Source organism: Culex quinquefasciatus, chromosome 2, assembly GCF_015732765.1.
Source record: "Culex quinquefasciatus strain JHB chromosome 2, VPISU_Cqui_1.0_pri_paternal, whole genome shotgun sequence".
NCBI classification, from domain to species: Eukaryota; Metazoa; Arthropoda; class Insecta; order Diptera; family Culicidae; genus Culex; species Culex quinquefasciatus.
The window spans coordinates 186,518,074-186,543,982 of record NC_051862.1 but is presented as its reverse complement, the minus strand read 5'-3'; the positions used below and the strand labels follow the sequence as shown (position 1 = coordinate 186,543,982).

Below are 25,909 nucleotides of genomic sequence, written 5' to 3'. Positions count from 1 at the left end.
AATTAAAAAAAATACCAAGTTTGACTAAAAATTAAGGCGTTACATACATGTAGAATATCATAAACTTTTATATTACAGAATATTTGTTAAATCCACTCAAAAAATGATTATCAATCACTCCTGAAAGTTCCATGAAGATATTTCATGATTAAACTGAGTAAGAGACGATCTAAGCTCAAAATTTTGCCATGCGCAAAGTGGGCTTTCAAACTTTGTTGGCGTTTTTCTCTAAACACCGTGTTGATTTATGGGTGCCACGATATCTCGAGATAGAATGGACCAAATTAGCTGAAATTTGAGGTGAAGACTCTCTAGATGTATCACGTGTGCATGACGAAGCCCAATTTTAAAATTTGCTTTTCAAAAAAATACAGAAATCACAAACAAATGGTTTTTTGTATGAAAAACACAAAAATATTTTTTTCTTTTTTTTAAATAAACTTTTTGAAAATTGGGCTTCGTCATGCACACGGAATCGGTTTAACGAGTCTTCACCAACATTTTGAGCTGATTTGGTCAAGACAGTGTTGAGATATCCGTTTTTTTAAACTGCTAACTTGAAATTGCTATATCTCGGCAATGATGCAACCAAATATCTTCAGATTTGTTTTGTAAGTAGGTGAAAATGTATTTTTTAATGCCATGGAAAAAGAATTAAAAAAAAGTTGAAGTGTGTGCTCATACTAACCTCTGATTTTTTTGCCGATATACATGTATGTAACCCTTTAACAAAATTAACATAGAAAAATTTACTCTAAATACTTCTCGATCATTAATACAGTCATCCCTCATATTCGGAACAGTCTACAGATCGGCCAATGTTCAACAAATCATAGCAAATCGATAATTGAACTTAATGATTCGCTTTTACCTTTATTTGAAAGCTTTTCTTGCGATCTTTCAAATGCTGTATCGAACAACTGCAAATGTTATCTTTTATATCAAGCTTTTGATGAAAAACTTAAACTCTTGAAATCCACAAATTCGGAACACTTTTTTCTTACGGATGTAAACAAACTTTGGATCGCTCCAGGAGTACATATTTATTACAAAATAATGACTTCACACACTGAAACCAGTGAAACACAAGCTAAGTGATGTTTTATCCATGGTCTGATAACTATTTTGTGAAAATATCAGTTAAATTCAGGTGTTCCACAATTGTGGGAGACACAATAACATCCCACAATTATGGAACAGGCAATTTTGTGGCAGTGTTTTGCTGCTCTGGATAAAATAGTCTTGAAATGAGGTTTTTTGTTCAAAAAGTACTACTTTTACTAGTGAAATATCAAGAGAATGTCCAAATGAAGGTCCTAAAAATAGTAGGGTCGACAGTAAAGCTGCATTTGGCATGTTAATGACAAATTATCACAAAAGAGTTCCGAATTTGTGGGTGTTCCGAATATGTGGGATGACTGTAATAGTTTTTTCAATGAACCCATAAAGAATTGGAGCGAATCTTAGTCGATCAAATTTGTCCAATGTTGAAGAACATTTTTTGAAGCGGTTACTTGAAAAAAATATTTTAAATTTGTTTTTTTGCAACAATTGAACAGAGGCATGACCTTACAATTTTTTTTACAAATAATCCGGTTTGACTGACCTTCGATGTCGATTTATTATGCACTTTTGCTGCAAAAAACAAAGATCATTCTTCATCCGACAGGACATTCAAAACGTTCATGAACTATATCAAAAGGTTAGTTCCCTCTGCCCACACTGATTCCCGCGAACCACCCTGGCCCAACGAGCCACTTCAACCGGATTGGATCAAAATTCGTGATTGAGAGCCGCTTCCCGCCAAACCAAGTCCGCTCAGGTTCAACTTTGTTGTGGACTCAAGCCCCAGATCCTGTTTGCCGCCGCTCACTCAACCAGTTCATTGTTTTGGTTTGGGTTTTATTTTTAAACCTTTCAATAAAGAATAAATGCTAAGTGAGTCTGGCATAAAGGGCAGCAAATGACAGTCTTGACCGAGAATCTCCCAGGGACCGTCCAGCTTCTGATCTTTCACTGTATCATCCAGCGGCAAGGTTGCCAGCTCAAGCTTATGCACGCATCTCTGACGCACGTGAGTAACCACCTTAAACAAAAACAGGGCACAGCAAGTTGATACAGATAGTTAACGAGACCCGTTGAGAAACAAGGAAAAGTTTAAGGTCACGCTTCCAGTTTCAAAACACGGTCGGCCACTAGTTCAGTGGTTTCGCGATGAGCTTGGTTCTCTTTCGGCTGTCGCTTTGCCTGCCTGTCGCGGGTTGTCCAGACGAGTCGTATGGACATTTCATGGAACTCTTTTTGCATTCTCTTAGGCGCAGTGGTTCTGTTTTGGAAATCTGCGTTTGCATCTGTTTTGTATTTTTTTAAGCGTTTAACAATTTTTGTTTTATGTTTGATTTGAAGTTGAGTTGTGATTTTTGCATATTTTTTATTAAAAGATTCATTTGAAGTTTCAAGCCACAGGAACCACTGTCCTGTCTCAATTGCTCGTTACACGATCCCGCTGGCGGCTAAAGGGCAGCCCGGCAAGGTCTGACCGTTCGGTGATAAGATAAACTCCCAAAGCTGCTCAAAAACCTGACGCTACTGGAAGCTCTCTCAGTTGGCTCAGATTTAATACTTTCACGACCACGACCGACCAAGTCGCGCGTCGTCGTAATTGCCACTGCTGAAAAGTCTAAGGTCAAGTTCGTCAAGTATGGGCTTGCTGTTTTTTTCTTCATCATCTAAAGTCGAGCAACTCCACCCTTACCTTGCCTTCGCCAGCTGAGGGGAGGCCTCGCAAATGAAGGAAGTCCGTGGTGTGAGATTTGTTTGTTTAAGTCTAATTGCGGAAACCCGTCATAACCGACAGCTTTGACTGACTGATTTATGGGTTGGGTCACCTTTTTTGCGCTCTCTGTGTATATATGCTAAACGAAATCAGATCACTGTAAAGTATTGCTCAAAATGGTTTCACTTTTTTGCCGGAAGGACATCGCAGATTTTTCGCAAGCTTGGCATTTATGGGCAGTTTTCTAACGATTTTCCCAAAGTTTGAGTAGCTGATCGCTCTTGGTGACCTCTAGATGTCCAGCAGGGAGTAGCCTCGCTGAAACAAAGGCTGATAGTAAAGTTAAATTCATGCGAATAATCAAGATTAGACCAAGACTGCAGCCAAATAGCTTCGCAGTCAACCAGATCAGTGTTTCTTGCTTCTTTGTGAGACTTTTAAGAAGCTGTCAGGTAGTTATAACTCATAGGACACTCTGGCAGTTTATTACCGGTTCTATGGGCTAGTTTACATGTCTTCGTAGTTTGAACATGCACGCTTAATTGATTGTACACATGTTCAAACGATTAGCAGCCACCCACTTATAGGAGGTTTTCAAATAGGAATTAATGCACAGTGGGAACGGAGCAAATGTGATTCAATTGAATAAAATGAAAAAAATCTTCTGGTTTTATTAAACAGTTCTCTAGCCATCGGCTGGTTCAACAATTTTTAAGGGTAGGTATTTTCAAAACTCTTAATAATTTCGAATTTCTCAGAGATAAAATCTGATTAGAAAAAGAAAATAACTGGAATTATCCCTCTGGTCGAGGGATGGGGAAACAAAAATTTAAAACAGTGAACAATCGATTGTTTAATTTTGTCCTTGAACATACAGTCATGCCTCAGTTTAGCACCGCATACAGGGGATGCAAAACCGAGGCACAAAGCTTATGGAATTTTGGCTATTTGGGAGACATTAACTATAATCCTATGAAAAATCATCCAAACATTAAAAAAATGTAGTGTTTCGGTGTGATGTCAGTTATTCATTGCAATTATTATAACAAAAATATGTATTTTTCTTGTTTTTTGAAAATGCATTATTTTCTCGAAAAAAAAAACTCAAAATTATTGATTTTGCTGTATGGGTATCAAATGATACATTTCGAAAGCTATAACACACATTTTGAAAATTCAGTCAAGACCCGATTATCCGGCCTCGGAAAAATTTATCTTCGGATATTCAAACCTCGAAAAAAATGTTTTTTTCTTCGGCTTAATTTTGATTGTCGAGCTTAAGTATGACCACTAAACTACGCTACAATGTGATACAATGTTTTTAAATCCAAGATTGCGGTTAAAATGACGTTGATGGAATATTTTAAAAAGCATTTTGTAATTTTATTTGTAATCAACTATTCAAATTCAACTAAAATGGGGTCGCAGAACTCGAATTTAATGTTATAAAAATTAATAAAAAAACGAAAAAAATAATTATTTGTGATTCGACTATCCTCAAAATTTCAGTTTATTACATTATGGGTATCAAATAATCGGGATTTTTTCATACATTTCGATAATAATAAAAATTGTGTGAAATACTCAAAATTTTCAACGTAGTTTACGTCTTTTTGAAAAAAACTGAAATTTAGTTTTTTTTCAATATGGGTATACAATGATTGGGAATTTTTCACACATTTCGGCAGATTTTTTTTTAATACTCAAAATTTTCACAGAACTACGTATTTTTGAAAAAATACTCAAATTTCAGTTTTTATTGTATGGGTTTCATATAATTGGATATTTGCTTGTAAAAAAATGAAATTTTTAGTATTTTTTTAAAAATACGTAGTTGGTGAAAATGTTGAGCGTTGTCAAAAATTTGTGTTATTGCCTTCCTCACTGAGGTAAGGCTATAATCCTGCTCTAAAAATGAACTTTTTATTAAAAGCTCGAGGACCCACCTTCATATATACATATCGACTCAGAATCGAAAACTGAACAAATGTCTGTGTGTGTGTATGTGTGTGTGTGTGTATGTATGTATGTGTTCAAAAATCTTGCCAAGTTTTCTCAGCACTGGCTGAACCGATTTTGATCGAACCAGTTGCATTCGACTTGGTTTAGGGTCCCATACATCGCTATTGAATTGTTTGAAGTTTCGATAAGTAGTTCAAAAGTTATGTATTAAAATGTGTTTTCACATATATCCGGATCTCAATTATATGCATGTAAACGATGTCCAGACCCATCATCCAACCCATCGTTGGTTAGGTAATCAAAAGACCTTTCCAACAAGTCCACAACATCGAAGATCTGGCAACCCTGTCTCGAGTTATGACCACTTAAGTGATATTTATGTACTTTTTTAAGCCGGATCTCACTTAAATGCAAGTAAACGATGTCCGGATCCATCATCCGACCCATCGTTGGTTAGATAATCGAGAGACCTTTCGAACGAGTCCACATAATTGAAGATCTGGCAACCCTGTCTCGAGTTATGACCACTTAAGTGATATTTTAGTACTTTTTTGAAGCCGGATCTCACTTAAATGCATGTAAACGATGTCCGGATCCATCATCCGACCCATCGTTGGTTAGGTAATCAAGAGACCTTTTCAACGAGTCCACAACATCGAAGATCTGGCAACCCTGTCTCGAGTTATGACCACTTAAGTGATATTTATGTACTTTTTTGAAGCCGGATCTCACTTCAATGCATGTAAACGATGTCCGGATCCATCATCCGACCCATCGTTGGTTAGATAATCGAGAGACCTTTTGAACGAGTCTTATAATTGAAGATCTGGCAACCCTGTCTCGAGTTATGACCACTTAAGTGATATTTTAGTACTTTTTTGAAGCCGGATCTCACTTCAATGCATGTGAACGATGTCCGGATCCATCATCCGACCCATCGTTGATTAGGTAATCGAGAGACCTTTCCAATGAGTCCACAACATCGAAGATCTGGCAACCCTGTCTCGAGTTATGACCACTTAAGTGATATTTATGAACTTTTTTGAAGCCGGATCTCACTTAAATGCATGTAAACGATGTCCGGATCCATCATCCGACCCATCGTTGAATAGGTAATCAAGAGACCTTTCCAACGAGTCCACAACATCGAAGATCTGGCAACCCTGTCTCGAGTTATGACCACTTAAGTGATATGTATGTACTTTTTTGAAGCCGGATCTCACTTAAATGTATGTAAACGATGTCCGGATCCATCATCCGACCCATCAACCACTTAAGTGATATTTATGTACTTTTTTGAAGCCGGATCTCACTTAAATGTATGTAAACGATGTCCGGAACCATCATCCGACTCATCGTTGAATAGGTAATCAAGAGACCTTTCCAACGAGACCATAATATCGAAGATCTGGCAACCCTGTCTCGAGTTATGACCACTTAAGTGATATTTATGTACTTTTTTGAAGCCGGATCTCACTTAAATGCATGTAAACGATGTCCGGATCCATCATCCGACCCATCGTTGAATAGGTAATCAAGAGACCTTTCCAACGAGTCCACAACATCGAAGATCTGGCAACCCTGTCTCGAGTTATGACCACTTAAGTGATATGTATGTACTTTTTTGAAGCCGGATCTCACTTAAATGTATGTAAACGATGTCCGGATCCATCATCCGACCCATCAACCACTTAAGTGATATTTATGTACTTTTTTGAAGCCGGATCTCACTTAAATGTATGTAAACGATGTCCGGAACCATCATCCGACTCATCGTTGAATAGGTAATCAAGAGACCTTTCCAACGAGACCATAATATCGAAGATCTGGCAACCCTGTCTCGAGTTATGACCACTTAAGTGATATTTATGTACTTTTTTGAAGCCGGATCTCACTTAAATGCATGTAAACGATGTCCGGATCCATCATCCGACCCATCGTTGAATAGGTAATCAAGAGACCTTTCCAACGAGTCCACAACATCGAAGATCTGGCAACCCTGTCTCGAGTTATGACCACTTAAGTGATATGTATGTACTTTTTTGAAGCCGGATCTCACTTAAATGTATGTAAACGATGTCCGGATCCATCATCCGACCCATCAACCACTTAAGTGATATTTATGTACTTTTTTGAAGCCGGATCTCACTTAAATGTATGTAAACGATGTCCGGAACCATCATCCGACTCATCGTTGAATAGGTAATCAAGAGACCTTTCCAACGAGACCATAATATCGAAGATCTGGCAACCCTGTCTCGAGTTATGACCACTTAAGTGATATTTATGTACTTTTTTGAAGCCGGATCTCACTTAAATGCATGTAAACGATGTCCGGATCAATCATCCGACCCATCATTGGTTAGGTAATCGAGAGACCTTTCCAACGGGTCCACATAATTGAAGAGCTGGCAACCATGTCTCGAGTTATGACCACTTAAGTGATATTGATGTACTTTTTGAGGCGGGATCTCACTTAAATGTATGTAAACTATGTCCGGAACCATCATCCAACTCATCGTTGATTAGGTTATCGAGAGACCTTTCCAATGAGTCCACAACATCGAAGATCTGGCAACCCTGTCTCGAGTTATGACCACTTAAGTGATATTTATGTACTTTTTTGAAGCCGGATCTCACTTAAATGCATGTAAACGATGTCCGGATCCATCATCCGACCCATCGTTGAATAGGTAATCAAGAGACCTTTCCAACGAGTCCACAACATCGAAGATCTGGCAACCCTGTCTCGAGTTATGACCACTTAAGTGATATGTATGTACTTTTTTGAAGCCGGATCTCACTTAAATGTATGTAAACGATGTCCGGATCCATCATCCGACCCATCGTTGATTAGGTAATCGAGAGACCTTTCCAATGAGTCCACAACATCGAAGATCTGGCAACCCTGTCTCGAGTTATGACCACTTAAGTGATATTTATGTACTTTTTTGAAGCCGGATCTTACTTAAATGCATGTAAACGATGTCCGGATCCATCATCCGACCCATCGTTGAATAGGTAATCAAGAGACCTTTCCAACGAGTCCACAACATCGAAGATCTGGCAACCCTGTCTCGAGTTATGACCACTTAAGTGATATGTATGTACTTTTTTGAAGCCGGATCTCACTTAAATGTATGTAAACGATGTCCGGATCCATCATCCGACCCATCGTTGGTTAGGTAATCAAGAGACCTTTCCAACGAGTCCACAACATCGAAGATCTGGCAACCCTGTCTCGAGTTATGACCACTTAAGTGATATTTATGTACTTTTTTGAAGCCGGATCTCACTTCAATGCATGTAAACGATGTCCGGATCCATCATCCGACCCATCGTTGGTTAGGTAATCGAGAGACCTTTCGAACGAGTCCACATAATTGAAGATCTGGCAACCTTGTCTCGAGTTATGACCACTTAAGTGATATTTAAGTACTTTTTTGAAGCCGGATCTCACTTCAATGCATGTAAACGATGTCCGGATCCATCATCCGACCCATCGTTGGTTAGGTAATCGAGAGACCGACCTTTCCAATGAGTCCACAACATCGAAGATCTGGCAACCCTGTCTCGAGTTATGACCACTTAAGTGATATTTATGTACTTTTTTGAAGCCGGATCTCACTTAAATGCATGTAAACGATGTCCGGAACCATCATCCGACCCATCGTTGGTTAGGTAATCGAAAGAACTTTCCAACGAGTCCACAACATCGAAGATCTGGCAACCCTGTCTCGAGTTATGACCACTTAAGTGATATTTATATACTTTTTTTAAGGCGGATCTCACTTAAATGCATGTAAACGATGTCCGGATCAATCATCCGACCCATCATTGGATAGGTAATCGAGAGACCTTTCCAACGAGTCCAAATAATTGAAGATCTGGCAACCATGTCTCGAGTTATGACCACTTAAGTGATATTTATGTACTTTTTTGAAGCCGGATCTCACTTAAATGTATGTAAACGATGTCCGGAACCATCATCCGACTCATCGTTGAATAGGTAATCAAGAGACCTTTCCAACGAGACCATAATATCGAAGATCTGGCAACCCTGTCTCGAGTTATGACCACTTAAGTGATATTTATGTACTTTTTTGAAGCCGGATCTCACTTAAATGCATGTAAACGATGTCCGGATCAATCATCCGACCCATCATTGGTTAGGTAATCGAGAGACCTTTCCAACGAGTCCACATAATTGAAGAGCTGGCAACCATGTCTCGAGTTATGACCACTTAAGTGATATTGATGTACTTTTTGAGGCGGGATCTCACTTAAATGTATGTAAACTATGTCCGGAACCATCATCCAACTCATCGTTAATTAGGTAATCAAGAAACCTTTCCAACGAGTCCACAATATCGAAGATCTGGCTACCCTGTCTCGAGTTATGACCACTTAAGTGATATTTATGTACTTTTTTGAAGCCGGATCTTACTTAAATGTATGTAAACGATGTCCGGATCCATGATCTTACCCATCATTGGTTAGGTAATCGAGAGACTTTTCCAACGGGTCCACATAATTGAAAATCTGGCAACCCTGTCTCGAGTTATGACCACTTAAGTGATATTTATGTACTTTTTTGAAGCCGGATCTCACTTAAATGTATGTAAACTATGTCCGGATCCATCATCCGACCCATCGTTGGTTAGGTAATCGAAAGAACTTTCCAACGAGTCCACATAATTGAAGATCTAGCAACCCTGTCTCGAGTTATGACAACTTAAGTTATATATGTGTACTTATTTTTCTGGACCTAAAAAAAATAGCTGAAATATGTGTCCAAACCACTCATATTACCCATTGTTGGTAACAAGTGAGGAAGGCATCAACCACATAGGTGGATTAAGTTAGTTTTTCTTTTGAAATGTAAGAAAAAATCCAAGATCATTTGTAACCCATTGTATAAATAACTTAATTTATTAGTATTTTTTGAAAATATGTAATTCTGTGAATAAAAATTCAAAATGAGTATAAAATAATTGGGAATATTTCATACATTTCGATAGTTTTTTTTTTTAATATTCCAAATTTTCACAGAACTATGTGCTTTTGAAAAATACTCAAAATTCTAGTTTTTATTATAGGTTTATCATATAATCGGATTTTTTTTGATAAAAACTGAAATTCTAAATATTTTTTAAATACGTAGTTTTGTGGAAATTTCGAGTGTGTTCAAAAATTTGTGTTATTACTTTTGAAATGTAAGAAAAAATCCCGTTCATCTGTTACCCATTGCATAAAAAACTTGAATAATTAGTATTTTTTGAAAATACGCATTGCCGTAAAAATTTTTACTTTTTTAAAAATATGTGTTATGATCGTAAATAATTTTGTGAAAATTTTGAGTATTTTCAGAAATATGTGTTATCACTTTCGAAATGTATGAAAAATTCCGATCTATTGATACCCATATTGTAAAAACTGAAATTTTGAGTATTTTTCCAAAAGTTTGTAGTTTTGTGAATATTTTGAGTATTTTCAAAAATGTGTGTTATAACTTTCGAAATGTATGAAAAAATCCGGGTCAAACTATTGATTGCAAATAGTCACTTTATTTGTCTGATTGTCTGATCTTAACAACAAAAATATTTTCTGATTTTTAAAATCTGAACTAACATTTGAAAACGGCCAAAAATGCATTTAATGTGGAATTGGGAATAAATGGACCCTAGATGATTTTTGCTGTGCAAGTCGTTATTTTTAATTGATTCCTGTGACATTTTCACATCAGTTGGCCTCATAAAGCCTCCGCTCTAAATACAGAGTGATTTTTAAGAAAAAAAAATGATAAATGAGGAATTGGGGCAAAATGGACCCTTTGCCGATTCGTGCGGTGGATGAAACCATCACTAATCGATTCCTTGATTGCGGTTGCGTTCAATTAAGTCCGATTTTGGGTTCCATTTCGCCCACTGTGCTGTCATGCTTAACCAAGACAGCTGAACGAATCATAATCGGGGTAGTGCAAAACCGAGGCATGACTGTATTTATTTTTAGCATCATATTTTTTGCCTTATGATTTTTTAAGCTAAATTTGGTAGTGTACATAAAACCTTTAATGAAATTAGGAATTAGAAACTCATTTAGATAAAAGAAAATAAAAGAATGGTTTTAATGAATATCGGAAGAAAGGTTATCTTAGATTTCAAAAATAAAAATAAAGATGTCATTTATTTTTATTTTTTTTTTATTCAATTTGTATGTATTCAATTGGATTTACTTGACTTCCCTTATTTTTAAAACAAAATTCTACCCTACTATTCCTAAGTAGCACAGTGCACAATTCTGCTTCACAATGAGCCACCATCATAGCAAAAGCTCAAATTAGTTCGCACGTAATGCCACGGGGAGTCCTGGCAGGGTTGGCTACCAGCCATCGCACAGCACCTTCACACAGTTCGTCATGTTTAAGCAATTAAAAGCTTTTGCCAGATTAAGGCACCAGCAGCCGCCGCCAGTTGTTACCCTTTACCGGAGAACGCGCCCCGGCGTGGCCACCGGCAGGTCGTTCTTTGTCGGGTTGAAAAAAAACGACCAAATTCCTCACTCCTTAGGCCACAGAATGGTCTACCGTTCATGTGGTTTAAACGAAACGAATAAGCTAATTTTTGAAATGTCAAATCATGACTCAGGCAATATCTTGAGCGACTTTATTCCTGACAGGCTTGGGTGGTGATTTTTATAACCTCAACACCACCCTCCCAACAGGGACGAATTCGGCTGATTTTGCACAAAATGGATTCATTGCTAGACCCCTTGGTCCAGCTCTGCGGTCTAGCAACTTTAGGACTCGTAAGCCCTGGCTTACAAATGTAGCTGCGGTAATAAATAGTTCTCGCAAGACTAAGGCGCCAAGGTCAACCGTGTAGTGTCCACCACCTCTGTGAGACCCCGTATGACAGCCAATAGGTTGTGGGCTTCGGCGAGAACTTGCCGACACCTTCCGCGTAGCACACCCCTTTCAGCCAGGGTGGGTCGGTCACGGTGTGACAAAATATGGAAGTTTTAATGTCAAATTGCATAAGATTTTCATTTTATTTTTTTGAGTTTTAAACTAAAACAAACTGAAATTTTCAATATTCAAGCCCACCGTGAGGGTGTTATGACCCACGGGGATCCGGACCCACCCGGATCGAAGATAGAGCGAGATTTGGTCCCAAATCCCGCCTAAGGCAGGCGCAGTCCGGAGACCGGGACAGGACGTGCGGCCGAGCGTGGTTTAAGATTAAAACTTTTAAATTAACGGAAGTCTCGCATCAGTCTGCGCGCCTTGTTTCGACGCGATTGGACTTTAGGGGGATTTAGGCTGCTGGTGGTGGACAACATGTCGGCAGTTAAATGGACAATTTATGATTTATGACGGCTGGCTGTGGCGGCGGTGGATTAGAGTTGGTGGCGTGGTCCGAAACGGCTAGTAAATGGGTTTAATTAACAATGTACGAGTCACACGCGGGCTAAAATGTGGAAAAAGACCTGCGATTTGATGACAGAAAATGATCGAGCGGTGGTAATTTCTGGAGTGGGTTGTTGTGAATTGTTTGGTGTGGCATTTATTTTTCTGCTAAATTGTCGACATTTGAAATGACTATAGTTGGTGATTGATTAGATCTTGACTTATTTATGGTATTTGAAGGAAATAAAATCATTTGTTAATTCATAGAGGTAATGACCTGAATATACGGACTCGTATAACTATATCGTCTGTAGTCTGTTTTGTTGAGAGACAAACTTCATTATTGGTTCGTCAAATAAGGCTTGTTTTAATACTTTAATTTTTTTTATTGTATCAGAAGTAGACTCTACTCTCTTGTCTGCTATGAGAAATAGTATTTCGAGAGACGCCTTTATATTTTATAGTTAAGTAATGCATTTGAATGTTGAATTTGAATTTGAAAATGTTCTACAAAAATTTACCATAATTTTCAAACATTTATCGAAGTTTAGTGAAAGCTGTCTTAAATGATTTTTTTTAAATTGGTCCGATATCACCCTCTTGAGAAGGGAATTGGGTCGAATGAAAACACCACCAGTGTAACTTGTATTGACATGCTACAATGTAGAAAGTAGCAATCGGTAAATTAACGGTGCACATCAACCAGAGCTTTTGCACTCAGATTTTTGTTACAGACATTTTAGTATCTTCGAAACTACGGGTACTATCGAAATATTTTTTTATTTATCCCCTAAAGTACTGTCCACAAAGTAATTTACAACAAAGTTTGATTTATTATACATTCCCGTTGTTGCAGGAATTGGTCCGTAAGTTTGAACATTTTGGAATAAGAAGACAACAACTTCCATCGTTGCTGTGCCCCCTTAAAGGGTAAATTAATTGATGTTTATGGAAAATACAATATTTATAAAGAGAACCACGACAAACTCTAAAATGACCAAATATTGAAGAAAATACTTAAGTATAATGAAGAACATTTATTTTTAACTTTAACTTTAAGTATTTTTAAGCTAAACATGTTTATATTCATCATTCTAGGACGTTTGTCATGATTTTCTACATAAACTAGGTATTTTCCATAAACCATCATCAATTTACCCTTTTATTTATCGATTATCACCTCGTTTTCAATTAAATTCCATGTAAAAGTTATAAATAAATTGATAAAAACCCGTCAAATTCAAATTGAGATATTGAGATATAGACACTGATAGACATAAAAATATTTTCAAAAAATATGGTTGAAATAGTGTACTTTCAGGTGCATTGAAAACATAGCAACTTGAAAATAGGCTCAAAATCGCTTAAAAATAGTTATAACTCCTCAATAAAGGCTCAAGATTTTTGCTTTCTTCGGCAAAAGTGTGTGATTTTATGTTATAAACAACTCTTCAGAACATAGTAGGCCGCTAAAATGCTAACTTTTGAGTTATTACCAGAAAGTGCCTTTTTCGACCATTTTTGAAAAATGGCGTATATCTCGAGTAGATCAAGAGCTAGAAATTCGGCGTCTTCGACAAACTTTCATGAAATTTGCTCCTCTACAAATTTGCCGAAGACTTCGAAGCCCCAAAACGTCATCCGACAAAGTTAGATTTTATTTAACATCCTAGAAGATCACTCTGTCTGTCAATAACTTCTAATGATAGCCCTTATCACGTTCAACAACTCTTTCGAAAACACCATTTGGCTAGGACGTCAAATAAAGCAGTTAACAGTGTCGAGGGACAAAAACTTGAAATAGATTTTGTGCTAGCTTTTAAATTGAAAAATTTAAAAAACTGTGATTTTTTTGAAAAAAGATGTTTATGAAAAAATGTGATTATTTACAGTCTAAGTTACAGTGGACTCTCTGGCTGTCGATCTTCTCGATATCAATATTGCACCAGCTGTCAATACATTTTTCAGTCCCTTCAAAAGATTGCTTTGATTTCTCGTTCTATAATTGAGCAGTTCTCTACGGTCTTTTTCTTTAATTTTAATTTTTGTATTTTTTAATCCGGCTCAAACTTTTTTGGTGCCTTCGGTATGCCCAAAGAAGCCATTTTGCATCATTAGTTTGTCCATATAATTTTCCATACAAATTTGGCAGCTGTTCATACAAAAATGATTTGTGAAAATTCAAAAATCTGTATCTTTTGAAGGAATTTTTTGATCGAGTTGGTGTCTTCGGCAAAGTTGTAGGTATGGATATGGACTACACTGAAAAAAATGCTACACGGTAAAAAAAAATTTGGTGATTTTTTATTTAACTTTTTGTCACTAAAACATGATTTGCAAAAAAAACACAATTTTTATTTTTTTTTTATTTTTTGATATGTTTTAGAGGACATAAGATGCCAACTTTTCAGAAATTTCCAGAATGGGCAAAAAATCTTTGACCGAGTTATAATTTTTTGAATCAATACTGATTTTTTCAAAAAATCGAAATATCGGTCGCAAAAATTTTTCAACTTCATTTTTCGATGTAAAATCGAATTTGCAATCAAAAAGTACTGTATTGAATTTTTGATAAAGTGCACCGTTTTCAAGTTATAACCATTTTTAGGTAACTTTTTTGAAAATAGTCGCAGTTTTTCACAAACTAATGATGCAAATTGGCTTCTTTGGGCATACCGAAGGCACCAAAAAAGTTTCAGCCGGATTAAAAAATACAAAAAAAAAATCGAATGACCGAAAACTCAGAGAATTGCTCAATTTGATAACTCCCGTTCTCGACGGTCCCTTCAATATCGACAACGAGAGAGTCCACTGTATTACATGTTGAAGGTCAGTAAAACAATTATTTTGATAAATTTGTGAAATGTTGTCACGGCATTATTAAATTTTAAAACAACTGTTCCGAATGAATGTGTTCAACATAAATTTCCGAAAAAAAACTTATTTTCAATTTATGATGCAGAAGTGACGTGAGACATTTTTGAAAAAACTTTGAAACGCACAATTTTCCCCAAAATCTTAAATTGTAATGGTGTGCTTGGTGGTTCAAGAGTTAACATCAAATCAGTAATTAAAAAAAACTCATTTTCCAACAACCAGTCCCGCAAGGGCTCACCGACTCGCGCGCACGCTCCGCTCTGTTACAATTCAATTTAATTACGTCAAAACGACGACGACGACCATAGAACTACCAACACCACCAAGCAAACACACCCCGTCTGTAGCAAAGCCACCGCTGCGCAGCAGCAGCCATTGAAAGTGAAACAACCGGTGCAAGGGTAAAAGCTCACCTCAACTTCCCATCCCCCACCCGAACCGCTCCCACGTGAGAGGAGAGCGATATTCACCACCCCGCAGCTCTCAGCTGATCTTCGCGAGCTTTTACGCGTGGTGAGTTTTCGGGAGAGACCTTCGCCTTTCACTCTCGTTTGAACGCGATCGCGAAGCTTTCGCGATCGGGTCGTGCTTTTTTGAGAGCGTTCGGGATTTTTGAGACCTCCGGAAAAGCTCTCTCGCTGTTGCGTTTTCTCTCACGGTTCGTGGGGGTTGTTTTGACTGCCTAAGTGCACTGCAAGAGGTAGTGCATTGGTTGCTTTTCCTTTCGCAAATCGCGAGCAGCTGGAGCTTTCGAGAGGGTGAGTTGAGAGCGCGTTCAGGAGAGCAAGTCTTCGTGCAGTTCCACGAAGTTTCTTGTGGTGGGTCGCCAAGACGCGGGCACCTCGGCAAATTACTAGCCAGTAATGAAATTAGTTTAAGAGAAGTGCTCGCATGAGAAGCACTGGAGCGGGTTCAGTTTCCCCCTTTTTAAAATAGTAATACTCCCAAAAGGTAGCAGAAGTCGTTTGTAGTACAATTTTAGTATTTCCTTGTTCGAAACCTAACCCTTGCCAGAGTTTCGCGAGCACTAGAGTTTCCGTCAGCACCAACTTAAACCAGAGTGAAATTTTAAAAATCAAAGAAAAATCGTCTCGTGAAAATCGCAGTTTCGGAAAATTTTGACGGTCTGTTCGGGTAATAAAAAAAATCGCAAAGGATTGTGGAGAACCTGGCGGACAGCGGTCGACTTCGACCCTAAGGAGACAAGTCTTCAACCAGGATTTTCCCCTGCAAGGATGCGTTGAAAGTGTCCCTTCAACGAAAGAGTGCAATTTAAACCAACCAGTGCAAAACGAGTTGCTTGCGCAAAGCAGTCAGCGTCCGAAGAATCCGCAAAGGGAAAACGCTCGGAGTAAAAATTTTCCCCGGAAAAATCCATGTGCGTTCGAGTGTGGTTCGAGCAGGCCCCCCAGGCGTTGATGGCGGGTGAAGAAGTGTGGTGTTGAAGAAATCAGCCGCGCACACGTGAGCTCATTTTTCCCGTGAATATCGAGAGCGCAAAAATTGTTACGGTGAATTTTTGTTACGAGCGGAAGTTTTTTTTTTTCTTTTGTGAGCAGAGTGAAGTCTGGTGCATTTTTCGAGGGGAAGTGAATACCTCAAAAGAAGTTTTTGGGTGCACAAAACAGTGGAACATAGTTGAAGGAAGCCCTCCCTCCTGCGTGGACAGAGAGTGTGCCCCCGTGCACGCCGCAGCTGGTGCCACCGCCACCATGACGGAGTTTAAGGTCGGAGTACTTTGGCTAACGTGCCTGGTTCTGCTGTTTAATCAAGGTGGGTGTTATTTTGTTCTGTTTTTTAGGGGGAGGAAGTTCGTCGCTTGGCCTCGGTTTTGACTAAGTCTTTTAAAAGATGACTTATATTTAGTTCAATGAAAACTTTTATAAATTATTTTTTTGCAATTCCGTCGTGAAACTACTTACTTTTCCTGTCATTCTTGAACGACGAAATAGCCTACTTTTCTGTACCAAAAATAACAAAGTCGAATAGCAACACTTTTCAAAATAAATGCTGAAAAGTTATACTTTTCAGCACTCAAATGGGTGCTGAAAAGTTGAACTTTTCAGTACTTGTTTCGAAAAGTAACACTTTTCAACATTTTTTTGATTTAAATGATTTATTGACAAAATACATGAAAATTTGACATAAAATTTCATTCAGTGTGTGTTTTTTGAAATTGCAAAAAATGTTGTATGGAACTCGTTGCAAAACTTGATTTTTTTTCAGCACTCTTCGTATTTATCCAACTCGGTGAACCTCGTTGGATAAATGTACTCGTGCTGAAAAAATCCTCTTTTTGCAACTTGTTGCATAAACTACTATTTTTATACAGATTTTGTTTTTAAATGAAATTTTGATAATCTTTCTGCATGATTCTTTTAGTTTTTTTAGTTTTCAGAAAACTGTTTTTTTTTTAAATTTCAGTTAAAATGTTAAAAATCTCTGAAAACTATTTTTTTTTTAAAGAACAAACAACAAGAAACTTATGGCATTTCCCAACAAAATATGAGCTATTTCTGAATTGGAAAAAAAGTTTTTTGTTGAAATGATGAAACAAAATTTTGTTTTTGTAAATCTTATAAAACTGTTTTGTTGAAAGGTGCATCAAAATTTGTGTTCTTCTTTAAATTAAGTTTTTCTTGTATTTTCGATCCTTTCTTGACTCTGACCGGAAAAGAAGGTCAACATTTTTGAATAAGTTTTAAAATGGCATAATATGTTTATAATAAAGATGTTAACAGTTTAGCAACGATTTGATTGACTTTTTTTGTAATTAAAAAAAAAACATATTTTTTAGAATTAATGTTACTTTGTAAAACGAAAAAACAAGTTTCGCAAATGCATTCTAAAAATAGAAAAAGACTTTTTTAATTTTGATAAGCTTAAAAATCGTCAAAATAAATAAATAACATCGATGGCTAATTTTTTTCAGGTTTGTTTTTTTATTCAGAAATATAAAATGTAAAGTTCATGAAGAATGCACCAATTCGAAATGATTTAAAACAGGGGTGCTCAATGTTTTCGAATGGCGGGCCAAATTTGGAGCTCACATGAGCTTGCGGGCCAAATGTGAAAAATGTTTTTTAAAAAAATTGTTTATTTGAAAATTTAAATCACGTTTTTTACAAAATATAACACAGAAAATTACATTAAATTTCAACAGCTGAATTTTCCTTCAGGTTCGTGTATTTTTAACATTTTCGAGGACAATTAATTATGTTTTTCCAGCAGTTTTGTTCAAAAAAAAAAAAAAGCTTCAGCAAAACCAAAAAATGCCAAAACAAAATATCCATAAGATTTGCATTGCAATTTGCATGCCTCAAATACATTAAACGGTGGATGAACATTTTTTGGCTGAAGACAATCGTTATTTCACAAATATAATGAATCGAATTGAATGTACAGATTTCCCCTGAAATTTTAATTTTAAATAAAAAAATATTTTTAGAAGGGGTTACACTAACTTTATAAAATTTTATAATTTTAGTTTTTAACATGGTGCAACTATAATGATGAATTGCTGCAAAAAGATTTATCAACAAGTATTCCTCTGATTTCAATGAAATATAAATAACTGCCTGAATAAGATTTTAGTAAATTAGATTCACAATCCAAATTTCATGAGTTCGAATCCCGAGTTGAGAATTTTCTATGTGCAAAACAAGTTTGAGGCCCAGCGGTTAAATTTTTTAAATTACTATGGAATACCTGTTATTGCTAATTTAACAATTTCCTACTTCAGTCAATTTTGAATGTTTTATAATTCATTTCCAAAAACCTTTGAAGAATTTTTTAACGAAATAACAATTTTCAATCACATTTACACTTTTGGATCAAAGCATGGAAAAAGCTTAAACTAAACCTATTTTTTAAACAGAAAAAAAAATAATTTGCAGATGGGTCAAAGGGCCATTTTACATAATCTTTCAAAATTGGTCCGCGGGCCACAAAAAATCAACTCGCGGGCCACGTTTGGCCCGCGGGCCATACTTTGGTCACCCCTGATTTAAAAACACATTTACAGCTAAATATTTGCATTTAATTTTTTTCTTTCAATATGCGTGATAGGTTTAAACATTTAATAAATTTTCCATTTTTTATAAACGCTAACCTTGTTTTATTGATAGAATAATTTCATTTTCCTAAAACATGGATGAAAATAGTATAAGTGTTTAATTGATATTTCTGCATTTGTTTTGGGATGATTTAAATCATAAAAGAGGTTTTAAATTATTTCACTTGCATTTGTGAAATGTTCAGTGGTGTGATTTCAATATTTAGATTAAAACAAATCAAGTTTTACTCAAATCATTATGGATTTTCACAAAATTAATTTTTTTTTAATTTGTAGAAGATGAATTTTAAATTTTGAATGTTTGAAAAAGAACAAACATTTTTCAAAGTTTATGTCACCTCTCCTCTTCAAAAATTGGCCTGAAAAATCAGATCCAAAAATCCAGGCCCCAAAATCCAAATCCAACTTTTTTTAAACACATTTAATGTAATGGCATGATAACATTCTAATGTTAATTGAAGCCTTATAAAATGAAAATCAGTTGGAATGCATTTTCCTGAGTTGACAATCAACAATCAATTTCAAAGATTTATATTTTTTGTAAAAACTTGTTTAAAGTACCTCAATAAGTTTCATTGGGATTTTTTGTCAGTACGACTTTGGTCAGAGTCGAGGGGCATGAGCTTCAACAGATATTTGCAGAAGATTTATGAAAAAAAATATTAACAAAGTTTAAAGCTTTTTAGGTTTGTTTTCGAGGGACTTTTAAGAAATTATAATTCTGAAGTTTTTTTAATGGTTCAAAATACCAAATAATATTTTTTTTAAATGAAACAATTAAGCAAGTTTAGAACTACCTAAAAGGCAAAATAATTAATGCTGTTTGTTGGACCATTTTTTTTAACTCGGGATTTGAGTAATTTTGCTATCTTAAAAAAAAAGTTTGGTTTGTTTCGGATCTACAAAACGCTTTTTGAAACTTGCAAAAATATTGTATGGTTTTAGAGAATTCGACGAAATAAAAAGCATAACGTCACTGCGTAAAAAGGAGTTTTTCTGTACCGAAGCAAAAATCAATTTGCTAGTTTTTTTTTATCATTTATCATATTTTTGCCGTCTCTAAAAAAATCCTAATACTTTATATGTAATGGCATGATAATATTTGTGTTTTTTGACGATTTTATTTTTACTTGTTTTTTTACATTTTCTTTCAAATCATCGAATTGTTTTTGCTCAAACAAAAAGAAATAATTAGTGCTCTTTATCTCAATGCTTTTTTACAGCCAAATGTTTTGTAAATTTTAACATTTTTCTTGCTTTGCTTTTTATTGTATTCAGCTTTCGTAGCATTCATTTTTATTGATATGGTATGAATTGTTTCAGATGTTATTTCATTGAAATTCTTTATTAAGAAATGTTACTTCACGAATCAATTTTCTAAAGTTTCATTATCATACGTCATAGTAGATTCCTTCAAATTTGAGTCCTAGTGACATTGCATCAAATATCAAACGTTCATTATACAGTCACATCGTACAAATCATGAATACAGACGAGAAAAACAATTCTACGAGACAACAAACACATCGTAAAGAACAATCCACGTGTACCATACACTTAACCTCCGAGAACCACCCACCCGCTGTAGCACCCGGCAAAGCCGAACCCCCAGCCAAAAACTGTCAATCTAAGCTCTATTATAAATCAGTCACTCATCGGCCATCGCGCTGGTGCTTGCGAAGTGAATCAATTCTAACGATGCGGTCTCAAGTACTCGCGTTCTTCTATGAGATCCAGATTGGCCCTCAAACAACAAACAAACCGAGAGAGAGAAACCCCCGACCGCGACGTATCGTGGACACACAATTGTCGAGGGTCAAATGGCCGGAGGCGCTTAAAGTCTGAATCGCTAGCGGAACTGGGGACCTCCACCTTGCCGCGATGGCGAATTGTGCGGGGGTTGAAACGGGTTGTAGGAGTAATTGAGTGTGTCTCAGACCCCAACAAAAAAAAAAAACTGCCAACCGACTCTATTCGCTAATATATTACCGCATTGTTCTATTGAAAAAGAGTGGAGGTTTTGCTTCCACCGCCGGCGACGCCACCGTTCAATGTCTCGAGGTTCATCTAGCGAATGATTGTACTATTAGTGGTTTACAATCTGCTGAAAAGTTGCAAAAAACTTTGCTGAATCCCCCGCACCGCACACCAAAAGTGTCCACGATCCGTTACGGAATTTGCACCAATTCATTCGATTTATGACTCGTTTTTGTTTTCCTTTCGCTGAGAACCTCTCAGCGAGTCATCACCACTCGAATTCAATTATGGTTTATGGCTCAATCTGAGCGCGAAGATATTTGACGGATCATAACTAAGATGAAACTATCGTTTTTTCCCAGATGGTGACGGAGGAGAGTGTGTGCTAATCACAATTGAAGAGTTGCGAAATTTCGCAACTGATTGCGATCATTACTGCCAATAGTGGGATCATAACTCGGGGGGAAATGACTGGGAGTTGGATATTTATTGTCTCATTACGGGTTATTTTGCTTTCTTTACCCACCGGGAGTTATTCCACTCGAGTAACCCGGTTTCAACTTGCAGCATTACGAAAGATGCAATTGGAATCATTTATTTTGTTATGAAATTTGCAGTTTAGACTCAACGATTACCGTGTTAGTATTAAAAGTAGATTTTTCAAATTTTATCCTTGTCCGATCAGATTTTGTCTTTGAATCTAAGCATATAATTTTAAAAGATTTTTATAGCTGGGTTGGAATCATGTCATCATATTTACAATTTTTACAAGAATCCAAAATTTCAAAAGGGCGATAATCAATTCTGTGACAGTTTGTGTCAAATTTGAAAGCGATTTTTTTTCACTACACACTATGAATATTTTACCGATTTCAGCAGTTAAAAATTCGGTAAAGTTTAGATCGGTAAATCATCTGTCAAAACGAACAAAATTATTTTACCGAATTTCGGTTGTACGATGAACAATAATGAACTGCATTACCGAATTCCGGTAAGTTTTTACCGAATTCGGTAATTTTTAGTTTACCGAACTGTTCAGCAGATGAAAATTCGGTAAATTTTACCAAATTCGGTAAAAAAAATCTAAGTGTGATTACATTTACGCCTCAAATTTTTTGGGATTTTACTGAGCTTGAAAATCTCTTACCACTTTTTGTTGAGTACGGACCCAATCCTACAACAATCAATTTTTGTTGTGAAAGGCACATAAAATATATTACATGAATGAAAAATCATATCGATAATTCCCGTAGTTTAGAAGATGCTAAAAAGTATGCAACAAAAATCCTGGTGCAGAAGCTTTGGTTGATGTGTACCGTTAAGGTCCACTTCAGTTTTTCCAACATATAACTAAGATTGATCCAAATTACAAAATCTGGATGTGTGATTTTTTTGAAATATGATAATATTCGTTGATATTTTTCAGATATCTTTCTTTTTTTTTATACAGTGAAATTGTAGTGAAAGGCATGCTTCGTTAAAAAAGTTAGCTTATAGGACTTTAAAAAAAAAACTCTAGATATGTGCTCAAATTTGAAATAGAGTTGCAAAAGTAAAATAAGTCAATATTGCAAATATTTATTTTTAAAGAAAATGTCTCTCAGAGATCAGATTTAATAATCATAAAAATTTTTTCAAGACATTGTTTTTGAATTGTTTCCAGTGGATGACCAATTCCGTAGTAACATTTCAATAGAGAGAATCTGCATTTGTAAACAAGCAGTCTATCCCTTTCGCTCAAGTGACATTTAACGTCAAGTAAGAGGGGGATAGACTGCTTGTTTACAAACGCAGATTTGCCCTATTGAACTGTTACTACGGAATTGTTCTAGGGAAAAATATGTTTTATTTCTGATTATTTTTAGACATTTTTAAGTATTTTAAAATGGAATCATTAGACCATTTATTTAAGAGATTGAGCCATTATTTTATTAATTATGAACATAAATCTTTTTTTTTCTTCAATCAAAATCAATCTTAGAATTTTTGGAAAACTATGAATTAAATAAGTTTTACTTAAATCACATTTGCATAATTGCCAGGAAATGATCTACCTAAGCTAAGAAAACATGCAGTCAATATCTTGTAAATTAATGTCACAAAATTACCTAAACTAAAAAAAACCTGCAGTTTGCCAAAATCCTGTAAATCGTTGTCACAAAATATTCCAAATAATATTGATTTTTTTAATAATTCAAGGAATCCAGAAGACAGAACAGATTGAACTTTTCTTTATAACGAGATATCAATAAATGAGTGTGGAGTAGGGTGCCCAGAAAAAATGAACCACAGCATCACAAGCAAAACGGTTATTTTAAGCATCTGTGCAAATTTTGAGCGAAATTGGATGAAATTAACCCATTGATACCCGAGCCTAAAGTTGGTGAAAATTTCCAATGAGAATCTGACTTTTGGGAATATTTCGATGAAAGTAGCGCACCGTGCAGACCAAACCGTAAGATTGGGTTTTCCATACATATTTTCGATTTTTCCAATACAGACTTCACCTTCGAGTATCAATGTGTAAATGTTAATGTCATATTTGGCCCAGAGTCTTAAAATAGGTTAAGGAACAATATTCAGCTTGTGGAGCGAGGTTTTGAGAAAAAATCCCATATTCTGGGCACCCTAGTGTGGAGGTTGTTAAAGAAATCTTTATCTCATTCAATTGTTTTGAAGGTTTTGCGATCAATATTGTTAATTTTATTTTATCATATTATTTTTCCAGGCGTTAATATGATCTTGGTCTGATCTTTAAACTAGTTTTTTTGATAACAAAATAATTTTTCTTTTGTTTTAAAATATTAAACAAAGAGAAAAAACGGAATCATTTTTCACTTTCTATTTCAACATATCAGATATTAAACAAAGAGAAAAAACGGAATCATTTTTCACTTTCTTTTTCAACATTTCAGACCAAAAAATGATGATCTTTAAAAAAAATCCATTTGCTGACCCAATCCTGGAATATTTTTATTAAATAACTAAGGCAAAGTTTAAGTCTTAAGCTCTCTTTCAAATTCAGCAAGAAAAATTAAGGGGACAAAACAATATTTTTACAAAAAAAAAAAAATATCTTGAAATAAAAGCTTTATCAACTGAAAATTATTGGAAAAGGATTTTCCTGCGTTGAAAATCACATTTTTCCAAGCATAAAAGTTACATTTTTGCTTAAACTAAACCAACCAGTAGCTGCCAGCATCATCATCTCATAGTCTGAAACACTATAAAACCACCTTGTCCTACAAAACCTACGTGAACTTCACCATAACTTCAAAACAAACATCCATGTAATCATCCCCCGCGCAAGCCGCAAATCACCAAATCGGTCACATCACCTTACTCCACGTGCACATTTATCAGCTTTGCGCACATCGAAGTTGTTTTTACTTTCGAAAGCCCACCACAACCAGTTCGATTCCCAGCCAATCAGGTGAACCAACCTTCCTCAGTCAGTCTCTTCGCTCTCCAAATCGAATCCATTCGGGGCAGATTCACCTGATCCATCCTCCAGGTGTTGAACAATTACCTCGTAGTAGTTGATGGTGATGACGGTGCACTGCTCAGTTGTCCGTGCCTAATGACACACGTACGTAAAGCTCCCAGCTCTCTTTTGAAGGATTGGCGAGGCGCGAGCAAAAACACCCTGACGTGGCGAATCGTGAGCCGGTTCGCGCCGCAGAAATGTAGATCTTCTTGAGGATGCCCAAGGACGTCTCACGGATAATGATGGCTCCTGGCAGGCGTCGAGGGTCAGCACGATGGTGATCAACTTTGAGTTTGAAGACTTTATTAAATGTTGACGAAGTAGCACGTCAGCGATCGTCCTGCGTCGCGGAAATCCGCGATCGGGCAGATCTTCCCAACGATAGGCGACGTAACCCAAAGAAATTTGTCAGGCAATTGGACGCTCGTTTTATTACCGAGCGAGCGTTTAGTTGATTGAATTCGGCGATGAATATTCAATTTGGTTCGGCGCGTGGAGATCGTGGAGAAATCGTGACTTTCGTGCGGCGATGATTTATCGAAGAAATTCGGATGAAGGTTTGTTTTTGTGCTGTCAGGTTTGAGATTTACTACCGGAATTCCAAATTTTGAGCTTGTTTGATGAGGGGAAAAGCCAAGGTTGCCCTACATAGCTGGAACTGCACTCTCATCCAGCAGGCGCCACTCCAGAAACCTGTTCCCAATAGCGCCCAAGTGCCACTCGCCAGTTTGACCCAAAACCTGAAGCCCGCCAATTTGCATTGTGGCCGACAAGTACCAATCAACACAAAAAAAAGATCGCCCAATTGTAGTCTGTGGTCGCCACTTTGACGAGGAGAGTGCGTGACCGTCGACAGCTACCGGAGCGGATCCACCAAATATCGAAGGAAAGCGAAATCACTGAACAGCTGAGGAGACAACAAACAGCCGAAAAAAAGTATGTTACGAAGTCGTTGAAGACTGCCTCGCTGAACACACGGTGCGCTGGTGGCACATCTAATAAGCATAATCGCGAAGCGCTAGTCTTGTCACACTTGCCTGCACGCCATCGACAAAGTTTGGTTAGATGGGTGACTCTAATTCGTCAAGCTGTGATGATCATGGCGGTCTGATGGGCAGTGGATATTGCTTTGAAGTATTGAGCGTTTGATAGCAGATTCAACAGTCTAATCGACTGCACTTCCATTCGCGCTTCTTTGAGCTACCTCAAGTTCACCAAAGCTACACGAGTAGATCAGTTTCACTTCTAACAACAGCTCGCGAAACAAAACCCTCCTCGCGAAACCAATGTCAAGACCTCGCAAAAACCGTACTCTCCAGTGATGGCTTTATGACTGGACGCAAACTC

General features: G+C 36.6%; 1 protein-coding gene across 1 annotated transcript in view; it reads left to right on the top strand.

Moving 5' to 3' along the window:
• Positions 1-15,817: 15,817 nt before the first annotated feature.
• Positions 15,818-25,909, top strand: part of LOC6052100 (mucin-5AC) — a 307,240-nt gene continuing 297,148 nt past the window's right edge. Inside the window, 1 exon segment of the mRNA XM_038258333.1 lies at positions 15,818-16,796. Within this exon segment, the coding sequence (XP_038114261.1) occupies positions 16,736-16,796 (61 nt within the window). The 5' untranslated portion in view covers positions 15,818-16,735.